The sequence below is a fragment of the Monodelphis domestica genome, chromosome 8 (genome assembly GCF_027887165.1).
Source record: "Monodelphis domestica isolate mMonDom1 chromosome 8, mMonDom1.pri, whole genome shotgun sequence".
In the NCBI taxonomy this organism is placed as follows: domain Eukaryota; kingdom Metazoa; phylum Chordata; class Mammalia; order Didelphimorphia; family Didelphidae; genus Monodelphis; species Monodelphis domestica.
The window spans coordinates 82,051,194-82,067,302 of NC_077234.1; the positions used below are offsets into that span (position 1 = coordinate 82,051,194).

The window sequence follows — 16,109 nt, forward strand, 5'->3', positions numbered from 1 at the left end:
TCAGACTTGGTGCTCCATCCAGTGAGTCACCTAGGTGCACCCCAATTACATTTTAATCTGGTTTAGTCACACTGGGGGATTTTGTGGGCTACACCTCTTACCAGTAGAACTTGGGGAGAGGGACAGAAATGAGGAACAAAAACCAAACTTCTTGGCTGTAGTACTCTTCCTGTCCTTTAAACAAAGGTAAAATGAAGCATACACATAAGCATAAATATCCACATGGTCTCTCCTTCTCTCTCTCTCTCTCTCTCTCTCTCTCTCTCTCTCTCTCTCTCTCTCTCTCTCTCTCTCTCTCTCTCTCTCTCTCTCTCTTCCTCTCTCTCTCTCTCTCCCAACATGGCGGTGGAAAAAGCAGAAGTCTGATGAAATAAGTAGTTAGATGACAAGCAATTTTATTTTGCAAAACAATCACTATACAGCAACAAATACAATTGCAAATCTGATTGAAAAACATGAACTAACTACCACCAGCCACTGAAGAAATGCCTCTCTATGGTAACAGGCTCTAGAATTCTCAGAAAAAAAAACCCCATACATTTGTAAGATATATTTTAACACTTGGAATCTGGGCACACTGGGTATGCATTTTTTGCTTGTTTTTTTTTTCCTCTTTGCTAAAGTTGAAGTGAATTGTTATGATTAACCGTTTCTGAGTCTGAAAATAGGCAGCTTTGTTTGTTGTAGAGGGAATTGCTCCAGATTATTCACCTAGGCTATAATCCTATCGGTATAATTTTAAACCCAAACATAGAATTAAGCTGAAAGATCCATGTTTTTGAAGGACTATTAGAATCTGTCTCCACATAATACGAATTTATTTCCAAGCAGCAAATCCTTTTTCTGCCTCTTAAAGGCTAAATAATTCCCTTTTCTTTCTCTTCTGGCATGAAAGAAAAAATGTTTCTATTTCCAGTTGTGTCAAAATCAATTATGAGGAATATCACTACATTAATACTAATGCAATATTATTTGGTGGTTAATATACCATTTCCTGTTGTGCAAAGCAGGAAAAAATGTAGTCTATTTTCGGTATTTGTAGGCTGACTGCCTTTGAGTTTTCCTACTTCCATCAATTTTCTCTGTCCAGCTCTTTTCAGGTCCTTGCTACTCAATGCTACCTAGATCTTTTGCTTGTGAATGGGTCTGGTGCCCACCATCCTTTGCTAACACAGCAGGTGAATCCAGAGAGAGTTGGTTCTCATGGGAACGTGGCCTTTAAAACTCTTCGTGAATCTGGATCATAGTAATTTAAATGTTTCTCAGTTGCAGGTGATTCCAGAGAGAGTTGGTTCTTTTGGGAACACTGGCCATAGAACTCTTCATGAATCTGGATTACTTAAGCAGTTACAGTGAGACTGATTCTCAGCAGCCAAAGCCCGAATAAATCTGGATATAGAGGATCTAGAATGAAAGCTTTTAGAACTCTGACTTCTAGACCACCAGATGCATTGTCTTCTTCATTAGTATTGTGTTTGCAAAGCTTAAGTTCAGTAGTGTTCTTGAGGTTGAAGATAAGGCTTGGCTTTTTTCAAGTGGCTTCAAGAGCCCTGTAACTTAACCTGTGTGCTTCCTTCAAGTCAGCAAAATCTGCTTCTTTTTTTGCTGATTTTACCAAGAATCACGCTTCCTTCTGGGCAAGGCAAATGACTCATTCAAAAGACCTTGCTAGGGCTGGACAAGAAAATTTGCTAAATCAAAGCATAAGACTAATGACTCAGATGTCTTCCACTAACCTAACTCTAGACTTTTGTATGCTTGTAACTAAATGTCACCATTATGAATTGATTGTTTTTTTATGTTTTTTTTTTTGGTATGTGTAATTTTAAAGGAGATCTAAAAAAATACTCGAACCACAGGTTAAATGTTGTCCTGACCAGTTGGTGTTCAATTTTAGCCAAGTGGATGTTCCACAGTACCTTAGTTGCTACCTAACACTAACAAAAAGCTTAACAAAAATACTGCAAAGTTATTTTGCACTCATTGGTGGGTCTGGGCATTGTGGTCCACACTACTAGTTTGCCTGCTTGTTTTTTCTTGTGCAACATAGAAAGGACTTTGGTGCACTACACCAGGAACTGTTTCTGGGTATAATGCTAGGGTTAGTTTAAGCAAACTCTACTCAGAGATCACAAGGCAGAAATCAGAAACCCACTGTCCCAGTTTCTAAACACAACATTGGCATCAAACTGATGACTGATAGACAGGGTTAGACAGGATTGAGAGTGTATAAAAGCTCTCGCTTGAAAGCTAATGTCATGAGGGTTTTTCTGTGTTTCTAGGGTTTTCCCTTTGGAAATTCATATTAATGATGTCAAATGGGTCATTACTCTACCCCTACATGTCACTGTCTCTTCACACTTGGTATTTTTGTTAGATGATACACACTAAAAAGCTGCTGAATCCCACACTAATTCTCTCCTCCCTAATGTTGACCTCAAGTATTAAAATTGAATTAGCTCAAAAGGAACACCAGATCTCCCTGTCTGATTTGACAGCTCAGTTTTAGCCCAGCCGCTAAGATGAGGAATCTTGGGAACTCTTAAAATAGCAGAGTTTCCATAAAGCATGTCATCTTTTGGCCCCGTTTCAGCACAGCTCAGAAATGGACCATAGAAAATGTCAATGTATTTAAAAATCAACCATCATGTGCAATTTGAATGAATCTTTTTGAGATTTCTAGACAAGATTACTGTAGATAATATCAGAACAGCACTTTCTCTTGAGAAACCATACTAAGCTATAGTGTTTCTTTAATTTATGCAGTGTTTTTAGCTTAAGTCCTGGAAGGAATAGCCATCAAATAGGATGTTGTATCTCCACTTTGTTTTTATGCACACTTAAAAAAAAAAAGTCTCCTAATTAAAAGCCTTTTTCACATGTGGATATTCTATTTCAAAGGGTGGACACCTCTCTGATAGCCCAACTAGTTTAACAAGGAGATGAATGACATTTTCCAAATTCGCTCTTGGATTCAACTTTAGCAAATGAAAAAAAAAAAGAAATAAATAAAAGAGGCCATCATCTCATAGTTATAGGAGTAAAACCCAAATTACTTCTTAATTTAAAAAAATTCCAGAATCTCAAACCAACAGTTTTTCAACCCCTTTACATATATCTAGTCCTCCCCAGCAAACTCCCTGTTGGTGAAGAGAAACATAAAAGGAAAATAAAAATTCTAGCATCACAGAAGAGACTTGCATCTGGCACTAAAACAGGGGCACGGTTTTTAGTTGTTACAGAAAGCAACTTCATGCTAAAAGTTTTTCTCTTTTTAAATGTTTTGTGTTTTTTTTTAATAGGGAAAAAACCCTGCTAACATCTACTTTCACATACCTAAAATTTCAACACCAAAGGGTGCAAGAGACACAGATACTGTGAATAATAAAGAAGTATAATATTCAAGTATATGAGGGAGTATCACAAATGGCCACAGAGAAATATATTTATATATATATGTATATCTATAATACTGTATCAAACAGATGGAAAGAATGTGAAACTTGTAGTGTGGACACAAATCTAGCCAATTAACTGACATCCTAATCAGATACAAGTTCATCATTGTGGAAGTGCTCTGTGTCTAATAGCTGCTCTTTTCCATCACTTCCTCAAAACACAGTTCAAATGTTCTTCAACTACTTTTTTTTAATTAGTTAAATAATTTATCGGAATCACCTATACACTGATTTAATTATCCAGGCCCCAAATGTTAATAACTTAATTGAATCTTTCTCCCTATTTATACAAAATAACACTTTTAAAACTTGGTTTTTTTTTTATATGTTCTTCTCATCTTGTAATCAGACTCTTTCAGTTTAATTTAACCTGTAATAAGTTACAAAAGGACAACTTTTGTTGCCCATAAACAGACCAGTGAAATGAGCAGCTTGGATATTAACAAGGCTCTTCAGGAAATAGTGGATGGCCTTCAGGCACATGATAGGTAAAAATGCATTTTTATCATAGTACTCCATGCAAGACAGAGCAGAGCAACAATGATCATCCAATGGCATATATTGCAATTGAACTCATGGAAAGTCAATGAGTCTCCCTGTTGCACATGGAAATCAGGTCAATTTCTGCATCTACTTAAATCTGGGGGATTATTTCTTATTGTCATGGTTATCGCAATCTCGGGATCAGATTTATTTTAGAATTTGTAAGGATTGAATACAACACCTGCTCTGAGCCTGTTCCTGCCAAGAGCTCATGCCTAAATAGCATTACTTCATTTAGTGTTAAATGAGACAGATTCATAAGCCCTGCTTAGCAAGGGCAGCAGTGACATCTTCGGCCAAAGTGGCCAGCTGGGGGGATTCAAGCAGGTTGATGCTTCCAGATGAAGAGACGTTGCTGAGTCGCCTGGGTGAAGCCACACTGGATCTGCCTGGAGACTGTGTAATGATCTCAGCACCATGGTCTACCCGAGCCTTAGCGTGCTCTCTGAAATTCAATTTTTGGCTGTCGATCTGTCCAGGAGAAAGAACATTTTTTATTGACTTAGTCATCACAAATTCAAGTGTGTGTGGGGGTCCCTAATCTTTGGATTTGACCATAAAGGCTAGGGCATCCCCGATTCCTTACCACCCCAACTCTTTAATTGGTGATCATATTGGCTTCTAAGACGATTCATACCTTGACATTACCACCTCCGGGTATGTGGTGGGCATTATCAAGGGATCCCACTTTAGCTTGTGCTTTTTCTTTGAAATCCAGCTTCACACTTTCGATTTTCACACGGCCACCGCCTGTAGGAGATAGAAAGATAATTTTGCTTTGGTTTGTACCCTTGTAAGAAGATAGGTAGAAACCTTAAAAAAATTAGCCTCAGGTCCCAGAATGGTATAATCACTTCATTGACCTTGGCTTTTTTAAAAATTTAAGTTATTATTATTATTATTATTATATAATTTATTTATTTATTTGTTTATTTATTTATTTATTCATTTATTTATTTATTTATTCATTCATTCATTCATTTATTTATTCATTCATTCATTCATTCATTTATTTATTTATTTATTTATTTATTTTTAATCTAGAGCGAAAGCTTTAGACTAGAAGTTCCCTTCCCACTCTATATTTGTGACTGCTGATAGTCTCCATGGTCATTGCTGCATAAAAAGTCACCAAAGTTTGCACAAGACCTTTGTAATTTAATATAGTCACAATGATTCATTTTATATCTTTTAAGGTTCTCTGTCTCTTATTTGGTCATTATTTCTTCCCTTCTTTATGACAGGTAAATTGTTCTATGTTGTCTTAATTGATCTATATTATTCTTGTGCTATATTCTTTAATGTGTCAGCGTCTTTCTTATTCTTTGCATTTCTAGTCTGAAAAATCAGAGTTGAGGCACTGTCGTCTTTAACGTATTTAATTCGCACGTGTCTCAATTGCAGGAATTCTACAAACCCGACATTTGTTAGAAACTGAAGGACTGGAATATAATAAAATGTTCCAGAAGTTTATTTGGAAGGAGGTGAAGATAACCCGTCTGAATTATTTCCATTCTTAAACTATTTTTTTTTATTTGTTACCTGGCCGATGACGGATGTTCTTTAGGGAACCGCATTTGGATGTCACGTGGCTTAAGTCAATCTTCTTGGTCACAATTTGTATCTGCACGAATCACACAAGATATATTTTAGATGGCTGAGATATGCACACAAAGTGGTGTTCAAGCCCACACAGAATTAGTGGAAAGCATACGTAGGTATGCATGTGCACACACACACACACACACGCACACACGCACACACGCACACACACACACACACACACACCTGAACACATTTGGGTAGAAAGGAAGGACCCAAGTGGGAAGAGCCCTGGAACAGAAGATTTTATTAGTAGAAACAGGAGACACCACAACCGGATTAATACAAGCTTTCATTCAATCAGAGCAATAGGCATGACCATGTTAAAACCTTTTATAAGCAAAGACCCAGAGAAAGCAAAGGAAGATGAATTGGTTAAAACTGAAAAAGCCTCTCTAGAGGAAAGAGTGTCCCTTGTGACCAGTAGATTTCAGATATAGGCAGAGTATGAGGAACTGGCTTCTTTTCTAAGATATAAAGAAATGGCCATGCCTTGGTCAAGCACTCTGTAATAGTATCAGAGTAGTGCTCAGCTCTCTTCCCTTGGTTTTCTCGAGGGTTTTCCCTTCCCTGGCCTTGGAGGGAGGAAGTTTTCCCATCTCCTTTTGGGTCATTCAGACTCCCAATTCAAACCTTGCTGCTTAGGCACAATCATTGGCTGTACTTGTAATTGAGGAGAGGAGCAGCTGGTTGAACTCGTCCTGCCTTCCTTCAACTCTGTATTAGAACAGTATGAAGTACTCAGGTTGACTCCCCAGTCCCAGGACCAAGTGATGTGTCCTCATCAGTGTGAGGAGGAGGAAAGGGAAAAGCAGTCATGAGTATCAATATCTGACACCCAGCATTTAACCCATCCAGCCCCTTTCATTAAGCTCAACAGTGAGCAAGGTATGGACCCCACAGTAATTATTCTTCGGAATGTTCCAGGAACCAGATGCTAGGGTGGGAATGTCACTTGATTGCTTCCCTCCCCTTCCCTTCTGCTCATGAGTGGCAAAAGCCAGGAAAAAACTCGGACATCTGGTTCAGATCACCTGCTACTTGCTTGAGGGAAATTCAAACAGAATGAAATCTTTGTGTTGGGATATCTATTGAAGAGATGGGACTGGCATTACTCCCACCGAGTAAGAATCCTCCTTGTTCTCTAGGTATAGACCATTTCAGTTGTGTCCTGGAGACATTTAGTGTCTGGTCTTTGGATTTGTACTTTCCCATCCTGCCACATCACTTTTGTTCTGGTGAAGGAAAGTAGGGAAAATTCCTGAGAAGCAATTTACACTGGGATTTAAGTTCTTTTATTTTGAATTATAAGTAGAATTTACGTGATCATTTCTGTAATAGCCCAAGTGATAGTTCACTTGTTAAGACTGGAGATTACATCCTGCTTTGAGGACTTCTAAGACTATGTTTCTGTTTCCTATACAAGTTGGACTGACATCATTTCAATGAAAACTGCTGGAATGTGTGCCTCAGCTAGCTGATATTGTATTTTCCCTGGAGGAAGAAGGGAGGGAGCACCTGGCACTCAGACCAGTGAATCAAAATGGGAAAGAAAATGGCCTGGCTGTCCTCCTAGCTTCCAAGGCATAGCTTATTCATTTTAATTTGCTGAAAGACTCTTGAGGGAAGGATAGGAAGCCCATTACTCAATAGACAAGATTGACATACCACTAGACCAGGCTGACACATTAAACGGTAGTGAAAGGAGGAAAAAGTGTGTGTGGGGAGCAAGGCAGGAAAGGTGACAGAGGTTTGGCTCTGCAGGTAGTTCACTCACAATCAAGGATACCCTTCAAGTAGTAGCTTCTACTTACATTTCCTCCCCCTGCAGAATGTTTGATGTTATCCTTGGAACCACATCTGGACTGAACCTCGCTAAAATCCATCTTCTTGTTTAAAATCCTAACCTAAAAGGAATTGAAGGGAACTTACTGCAAATGTCTTTCATTCTGGAGAGGGATTAGGAAGCCAGAATGACCCTACTTTTCCATGTGGGGTAAAAGTGAGTCTTATTATGAAAGCTAAGTATGGTATTTGCCTACATATTAATTTGTCAAACGTCTGAAGAATCACAGTATGTCGTATCAGTCACTAGAATTTAATGGCACAGTAACGTCACTTAGCTGCAAACTGTGGAAGGTAATTGCTAGGATGAACACTGTCTAAGCATGAAAAGGGAAGCCTACACCTTGGACTCAGCATAGTATGGAGGATCTTCAGCATTTTAGGTAAAATTTTTTGCTAGTCCTGCGATTCAGGTCCCCACTATGGAGACCTCCATGATCTAGTTCAAGTCTAAAACACTATTAACTATGGCAGATTTCTTCTTCCTTGTCATTCATTTAATAGATCATTTGAACACATTCTATTTAAATTTACTAGTCAGGTTATATCTAAGAAGTGCACCTTAGGATTCTCTTTGATATTCCTTAATACTTAGAGGTTATCTACATCCTTTACAATGAAGAAAACAGCTGATTTCTTTTAAGAATGCTAGGAAATTTTTGAGAAATACAGTGGGAACAAGTTAAAAAATTCAAATCTAAGACCTGTATTTGAATCTTGAATCCACCATTTTCTGGCTAAGTAGATATTATCCATTTTTAGTGAGTTTTACTCCCTTAAACCTCAGTAAGATGGGGATAATAACATTTATACTATATTCCTCACATATTTACTTTGAGGATCAATGAGATAAGAGAATTAAATGTGCTTTACAAAATGCTATATGAATATTAGCCATTACTACTACCACTACTACTACTTCTTCTACTACTACTACTACTACTACTACTACTACTACTACTACTACTACTACACTACTACTACTACTACTCTACTACTACTACTACTACTACTACTACTACTACTACTACTACTACTACTACTACTACTACTACTACTACTCTACTACCATTTTTAAAAACTTTTTTCCTTCTGGCTTAGAATCAATACTGTGCATTGGTTCCAAAGCAGAAGAGTAGTAGGGGTTAGGCAACTGGGGTTAAGTGAGTCGCCCAGAGTCACACAGCTAGGAAGTATCTGAGACCAGAGTTAAACCCAGGACTCCCATGTCTAGACCTGGCTCTCAATCCCCTGAGCCACCTAGCTGCCCTCTACTACTATCATTATTAATAAAGGGGAAAGGACCCTGGGAGGGCGCATTCCATTCTAGCAAAGATTTCTTCTTTGAAGATAACAAATATGCTCAAACCAGAAATAAAATATTAGGACCAAAGATGGGGTAAAAAGATTAGTAACAATTCAAGCTGAATAATAATGAAGGTTCTCTTTCTGAACACAGGACTGTCAACTGTTTACCTAGAAAAATAAAGGTATTCATTGATATAAATAAAGGAGTAAAGCAAAATTCTCCAAACAACTTTCCCCCGCTCATGCCCATTGAGGTCTGTTAGATAATAAGGTGTGTAATCCTATTAGTCAATAATTGACTCCATCAAACTAGCTTTGTTGTTTTGTCCTTTACAGCAAATGTGGAAACCTTTTCCATTCTCTTCTCGGGCACTGGGGTATTTGTTAAAAATTTAACAAAATATGAATAGGGTGATAAGAGAAAGGAGAAAGGGGAGCAAGCATTCTATAGTTCTATAAGCTATAATTGTATCTTTGCTAGGATTTCCTTTTCCCCTCTCCATCTCTACTATCATACTACTATCATACTATGATACTACTAAGTATCATTTTTCTCTACCCATCGCAACCCTTCCAGGTTTTACTAAGTAGCAGCCAATGGAATGTGGCTCACTCTCCACTATCCCTCTACTAAACTGTAGAGATATTGGTCTTGGGATTCCTTTTTACCCCTTGAGCCAGTCAGAAGTCAGAAAGCTGACTCCGTGTTATGAGTTGCTTTCATTTTTAATTTATCATCCTCAATGAACTTCACTCTTAGCTCCCCAAATGGGGGAGTAGAATCAATTAAAAAATTTATACAAGTCTTGTTACTTAGAAGCGAAGGCAGCTATTGGTGTGAAAAAGTGATCTGTGTCCTGCTGCTGAGCATTAATGGAAAGATCTAACAAAATAACGCACCATCTTAAATGAGGTATATTAGGAGAGCTCTCAATAAATGGTGTTGTAAGACCTCACCTTGAAATCAAAAAAGTAAGGGAATCTCAATCTCCATGACGCTGCCACTCTGACTCTTTCTGATACTCATTTTTGGCTTCTGGCTATTTCTTAGGGTTGAAATAAAAACATGGGCTGAAATGAACGTCTCCTGATCTTAGCTGCTTTTCCTTCCTCTTCTGATATGGAGGAACAATCCAAAGGTTGCATGCATTGGCAATTCTTGGGAGGAATTTTTTTTCTCCTCATTTAGAAACAAGCAAAAAAAAAACCTCAAACAAAAACATAGCCCCCAGACTTACATTAGGCTTTAAGGTTGATGCCATGACAGAGGGGAAAAAGAAAGAGTTGAAAATGCACAATAAAATTGGCCTGAACTGCTGGACTAGCATTGCCTGCTGGTATGTCCCCTAAAGGACAATGTCACCAACACCTCTCATCAGTGACTTCAAGAAATGGCCTCATTTAAAAATAGGAACTCAGAAAGCATGATGATTTGACTTGGTTTTAGGCCATATAATAAAGATTCCATTTAAAAAAAGAAGGGAGCACAAGGAGAGGCTGAATTCACCAATAAACATAGTTCCTCTTGAAAAGTATAGTACAAACTCTTGACAGCTGCATGGGTTTAAACTAATGAGTACCATTCCATTTCAGTGTTTAGTGATAAACTGTTTTTCTGAAAGAGGAACATTCTATTTGTTCTCCTAAAATTGCTCCATTCAATTGGTATCTCTAAGGGCCTCATTAGTCTGGATATGAAGTAGATGTCATCTGAATTCTTCTAACCGCCTTTAGGAGCAGATTGGGGCTTAATGGTCCTTCACAGAGCTTTGCCTCTAGATGACTTGTTTACTAGGGAAACACAATCAGTGAAAATGAGAAGTAATTAATTCAGTGAAAGGGCTTTTTATTTTTTATGAAGATAATGTTACTATTTGCTTACTAAATATGAACACTTTCAACCATGATTGGAGAGAGTTTGCTTTTTGTTATCCAAAGAACCAGTTACCAAATGGAAGGGTGTGCTATGGGAGCCTACAGTTATTAATGAGAAAGATGAAATATTAAAAGATTTCCTCAGGAGGCAATAAAGTATTATCCAATGGAAATCTTTTCACCAATCCTCTATTTTTTCTTTTTTTAAGGTCTTATTCTTTTCTCTTTGTCACAACTGTAGCACTGAATAAGAGCTCTTAAATATCTTTAAAATGATGATAAATCAGTCAGAGTATGTTCTGTTAAGGTGGCAATATCATGGTGTATATGTTTTCTCTGAAAAAACAAAGGTTCCCACTTATTTCCTGAGCGAGCCAAGAGGCTCATTCCATGTTGCTGACATTGTGTTTCCATGTTAGATTCTTGCCTGTGAAAAACTGAGTAGCACGGGACATATAAGATTGCATTCATCACGCCCTCCCCATAGACTGCAAAAAGTGTCTTTTTTACATGCAGAACTTATCAGACATGACAAGTTCCAGTCTAATGCCTTTCCCTAATCAGCTGACTCCTGTGGAATTCTCTCAGCTTCGCTGGAGGAAATGTCTGGCTCTTCACCACCACAGACTTCCTGAGGCTCAGCTAACAGCATATTTTGCCACTGGATGTAGTCATTTCAGAAAACAGAAAAAAAAGATGCCCGGTGAGGATGGCAAGGTCCTATCACAGAGTAATTTTCTGATAAAAGCTGTCAGTTCCTATTCTCCAGGGTCTAAATAAAGAACAGTTTCTCAGGCACTTACATGTCAATTGTTCTCATGTCTTGTAAAATATATCTTAAGGGGAAAAACTATCTGAACAAATCTTTCAAATGTACATGTTTAAATACCAGAGTACAACTATAATGGGACTTTGTGCAACAGAGCAACTAACTCCCTGTTGTTTGTGAATGGGGGAGCAGCTGGAACATTCACTGGATTACAGAATAAGGGCTCTAGCACCAGAAAGACATTTTGAGGCCATCTTTTCCAATCTCATTTTATTGATGAGGAAGCTGTGGGTTGCTGAAGTTAAGTGATTTGCTCAGGATCAGAGGAGTAATAAATGGCATAGGTAGGATTAGAATCTTAGATTTTGGGTAGGATTAGAATCCCAGATTTATGGTACGATGAGAATCCCAGTTTTTTGAACCTAGAGTCATCTGTTCTTCCCCACATGTATTAATTATAATATCTTTGCTTTCCAGATAATTACCAAGCAATATTTAACCTAAATGCTAATTGTTTCAATTCACAGATGTTTATAAAGCATCGATTATGTCAAGGCATTGTACTAGGTTTCTGGAGGTTTCAAGAATGGTCTCTCTCCTCACAGAGTATATAGCCTACTGGAGGGAGAGATCCCTGAGCAAAACCCAAACTCCGTGTCTTGGCATTAAAGTATCCCTACTATCTCGATTGAATTTATCTTCTTGCCTTTGTATCCCAACTCAAAACACTAACCAAACAGGAACATTCTCTCTTCCTTCAGCATAGGTGAAGCCTTCCCACTTTCCTACTTTTTACTCATTATTTCCCTCCATCTGGAGGAACTTTCTTTCTACATCTCCCTTTAAAATCCTACCCATTCGTTCTCCAAAGCTCAGGCTAAATGTCATTTTGATTCTTCTTTCCCAATTACCTAAGTAAGAAATAGTTTCCCTCACCTCTAAATTTCTATAATATCTTGAGCTATTTTTACAATAGTTGCCAAATGCTATTTTGTAGTGTTGGTTCCTGGGTGTTTATATATATATATATATATATATGAATTCCCTGACTAAGGTTTTAAGTTTTTTGAAGGCAGGAACTATCTTATTCATCTTTATATCCCCCCTAAAGTAGTGAGCACTTAGTTTTGTACCTAGCACATGCTAAAAAAAATTTGTTGAATGAATGTGGGAGTGAACAAACTGTATACTAGAGGAGCTATATTTTTAGGGTTATATACCAAATAGAAATTTGTACAAGCCAGAATTTCTCATGATCCTCTAACATCAATCTTTGGTTTTATCACTGCCATTAATACACCCTCAATGTGTAGTGATTCAAATGATGGGCAGGGAAATGGAAATAATAGGTCGTAGATTGAGAACTCTTAGAGAATGTAGGGATTCTAGTTCCCCACACTTTATAGATGAAGAATATATTCAACATGTAACTTTTGACATTGTTTTCTTTTCCTAATGGTGTACTGAATGCACTATTCTGTGCATTTAAAAAATACTTCAATATCCCTTTTCCCCCCTTTTCTTTTTTTCTTCTCAACGAAATTCCTGTTGGGTTTTTCTCCCCTGGGAGACAAGGCAGAGTTTAAATTCATAGTGCTTTTAAAACACTTTTTGGTGGAGTACTATTGTGCTAAAAGGAATAATAAAGTGGAGAAGTTCCATGGAGACTGGAACAACCTCCAGGAAGTGATGCAGAGCGAGAGGAGCAGAACCAGGAGAACATTGTACACAGAGACTAATACACTGTGGTATAATCGAACGTAATGGACTTCTCCATTAGTGGCGGTGTAATGTCCCTGAACAACTTACAGGGATCCAGGAGAAAAAAACACCATTCATAAGCAAAGGATAAACTGTGGGAGTGGAAACACCGAGAAAAAGCAACTGCCTGAATACAGAGGTTGAGGGGACATGACAGAGGATAGACTCTAAATGAACACTCTAATGCAAATACTATCAACAAAGCAATGGGTTCAAATCAAGAAAACATCTAATGCCCAGTGGACTTACGCGTCGGCTATGGGGGGTGGGGGGGAGGAAAAGAAAATGATCTATGTCTTTAACGAATAATGCTTGGAAATGATCAAATAAAATATATTTAAAAAAAACACTTTTTGGGGGTAAAAGTTAACTTCTTTCATTTTCATTTAGTTATTCTTTAGGAAGGAGAGTGAAGAAAGCTATTTTACATAGATTGTTGTGAGTTTATGAATTATAATTAACAGTATCAGAAATGCAATATCCCCAATGATACATATAACAACTTTGACACTATAGTTTCTGAATAGTTGTAAAATACCTAATATTGACTCCCATCTTGACAGCTCAGTTGAAATGATGTAGCTACCTCTGTGTTTAATTGCTCATAGAGAGAGATAAGGAATCTCTCTAGAGTGGTCTTGCTGCAGGAGGAGAGTGATATGACTAGAAGAAGACTATTCCTATAAGGAAGGACTCCTGGGCTAGAGAACTGGAAAAATTAATAAAATGTTGGTGACTCCAACTTGAGATAGGATTCCAGGACAGATCTGCTAATCCTCCATTTAGTGCTCTACTATGGAAATGGCAGCAAATGCAAAATTAAACTGTTTCCAGAGTGAATAACTTGCAAAGTCATGGAAAATCCAGTTTAAAACTAAAATATCTGCAAACTACTGCTGATTAGTTTTTTTATTCCTCTATCTTTGGCCTTCCCTTTTCATTTGATCAACAGAGGACAACCAGATATTCTCTGACTGCTCAGGAAATCTACCAGGTAATGACCTGAAACTTGATTAGATTTACTCTACTGGCACTTAGTTTTATATATATATAGGCATAAAGATATACTCTATTGGCACTTAGCTATATATATAGAGAGTACTGAGTCTATTTCCTTTAGTCTCCCTGCACCCTAAAGGCTTGTTGTTCCCCCATGTTTATTTTTTTCAAGAATAAAAATTTTGAAATCAACTTCTTTTGAAGACATGCTAAAATTTATGGTAAAAAAAAGTATTGAGGTTTGAAGAGCTTGAAGTTCTTATGTATTATCCCCATGTAAATTGTTTGACTATTCAGGAGATCAAATCAAAAAAAGATGAAATAATCATGGAATGCAACACTTGCAAGGATAAGAAAAAATTTAAAACAATTATTACCTTCTTTTCCCCTCTTCCTTTGTTAACTTGACCAGATGCTGGGAGAAGCTCATTTTTTTTTGGGGGGGGGGAGAGCATCATTAAACTAGTCTTGGCTCTTTATTTCTCACCCAGCAAAGTATTCCAAATGGAGATGTAAGGGGGAAATTTGGGTGCCTCAGGAAAACAGTTCAAATATTTGCTATGAAAAGCCTCTTGTCTAGTTTTGACCGCATGTTAGTGTGGGGAGCTACCTTTCTTAGGAAACCAATTCTATCAAGGCAGATTGGCAGCTTTACAGAAACTTAGAGATTAAGTGACATGCTCAGGGTCACAGACATGGGTATTGTTGGATATGGCTATTAACTCAATAATCCTGATTGCACAAAGCCACACTGAATCTCATAAAAATGGTAAAAATCCAAAATAATCTAAATAACTAAGGTATTTAGTTGAGCAGGAGGGGGAAATTAGTTATTTCAGTGGCTTCTATGCTTCTTGCTAACATGTATTTAATTTTCCTGCCCTATAAATTGCCATATTTTGGGTACATAGCTGCCACTTTCCCACCCTAGTTTAGGTCCCCTAGTCCTACAATGGTGCCTGCCAATCAAAGAAACTGACACATATTTTTTATTTTTGGTTCATTGAGATATCTCTTTTTCATTAGGTATGTCAAGAACGCACTCCCCTATAGTTACTGGTAAAAGTGCTTTTCTTTCCTCATTTTTGAGTATCTGAAGAACATTTCCATGGCTACAGTCTTTATTTTTAATGACAACTTATCCATTCAGATCAGATGAGCACCAGAAATAGTTTATATTGAAAAGAAATACAGACAGGAGTACATTAGATAGGAAAATAGAAGTTCATAATGTTCTTTTCTGAAATTACACCAGTAAAAACCTTGCAGTCAGGTTAAAATTCTATACAGGCTTACAGAGCTTTTTATAAGCTCCTAAAAAAACAAACAACACTAGTTATATTTCCTCCAAAGGTAAGGATATAAAAAGGCATTGTCCTTCAAATCTAATGCAACTGCATGCTTTGAATAGTAGCTTTGTATGGTCTATGTCTGATCTTCATCTTGCTTATTACAGCTTTATATCTGGTCATTATATTTTGATTAGTTCCACCAATGATTCGCCTTCTAGGTTTAGTAGGGGAGTTATTGTAGTGGCTTTGATGTTGCTGACTGACATGTATTTAATTTTTTATGCCTTGTAAATGTTAATATCCCGAGGCATAGCCTTGGAAGACCAACTCTAGTTATGTCTGGAAACTAGGATGATGAAGTTCATTGAATATGTGTCACACGAGAATCAGATGAAGGAACTAGGCGACAGGACAGCTTTGTTCAAGTTTGACTGGCTATAGAAGACAGATAAAATTGTTTGGCTCTGAAAGGCAGAAACAAGAGCAATAGATGGAAGTTATAAGAAGCAAACTTGGGACTGATATTGGGGAAAAGAATTAGTTATTCAAAAGTAGATTTGACTACCTCAGTAGGCAATGGATTCTCCCTTATTAGAAGTCTTCAGGTGGAGGCTTCTCCTCTGTTATAGTGGGGATTTTTTTGGGGGGTATAGTTTG

At 37.5% G+C, this 16,109-nt stretch overlaps 1 protein-coding gene across 50 annotated transcripts in view; it reads right to left on the reverse strand.

The window, feature by feature from the left end:
• Positions 1 to 378: 378 nt before the first annotated feature.
• MAP2 (microtubule associated protein 2) overlaps positions 379 to 16,109 on the reverse strand; it is a 352,353-nt gene continuing 336,622 nt past the window's right edge. For 27 of the 50 annotated variants that reach the window (XM_056808315.1, XM_016425111.2, XM_007501816.3 and 24 more), the window contains 4 exons: positions 7,418 to 7,510; positions 5,544 to 5,625; positions 4,639 to 4,751; positions 379 to 4,472 (listed from right to left, as the gene is read on the reverse strand). In XM_056808315.1, coding sequence (XP_056664293.1) covers positions 4,257 to 4,472; positions 4,639 to 4,751; positions 5,544 to 5,625; positions 7,418 to 7,510 — 504 coding nt within the window. In that variant the 3' untranslated portion in view covers positions 379 to 4,256. The remainder of the gene's footprint in view (positions 4,473 to 4,638; positions 4,752 to 5,543; positions 5,626 to 7,417; positions 7,511 to 16,109) is intronic. The other 23 variants (XM_007501818.3, XM_056808320.1, XM_056808318.1 and 20 more) reach the window with 1 other exon arrangement.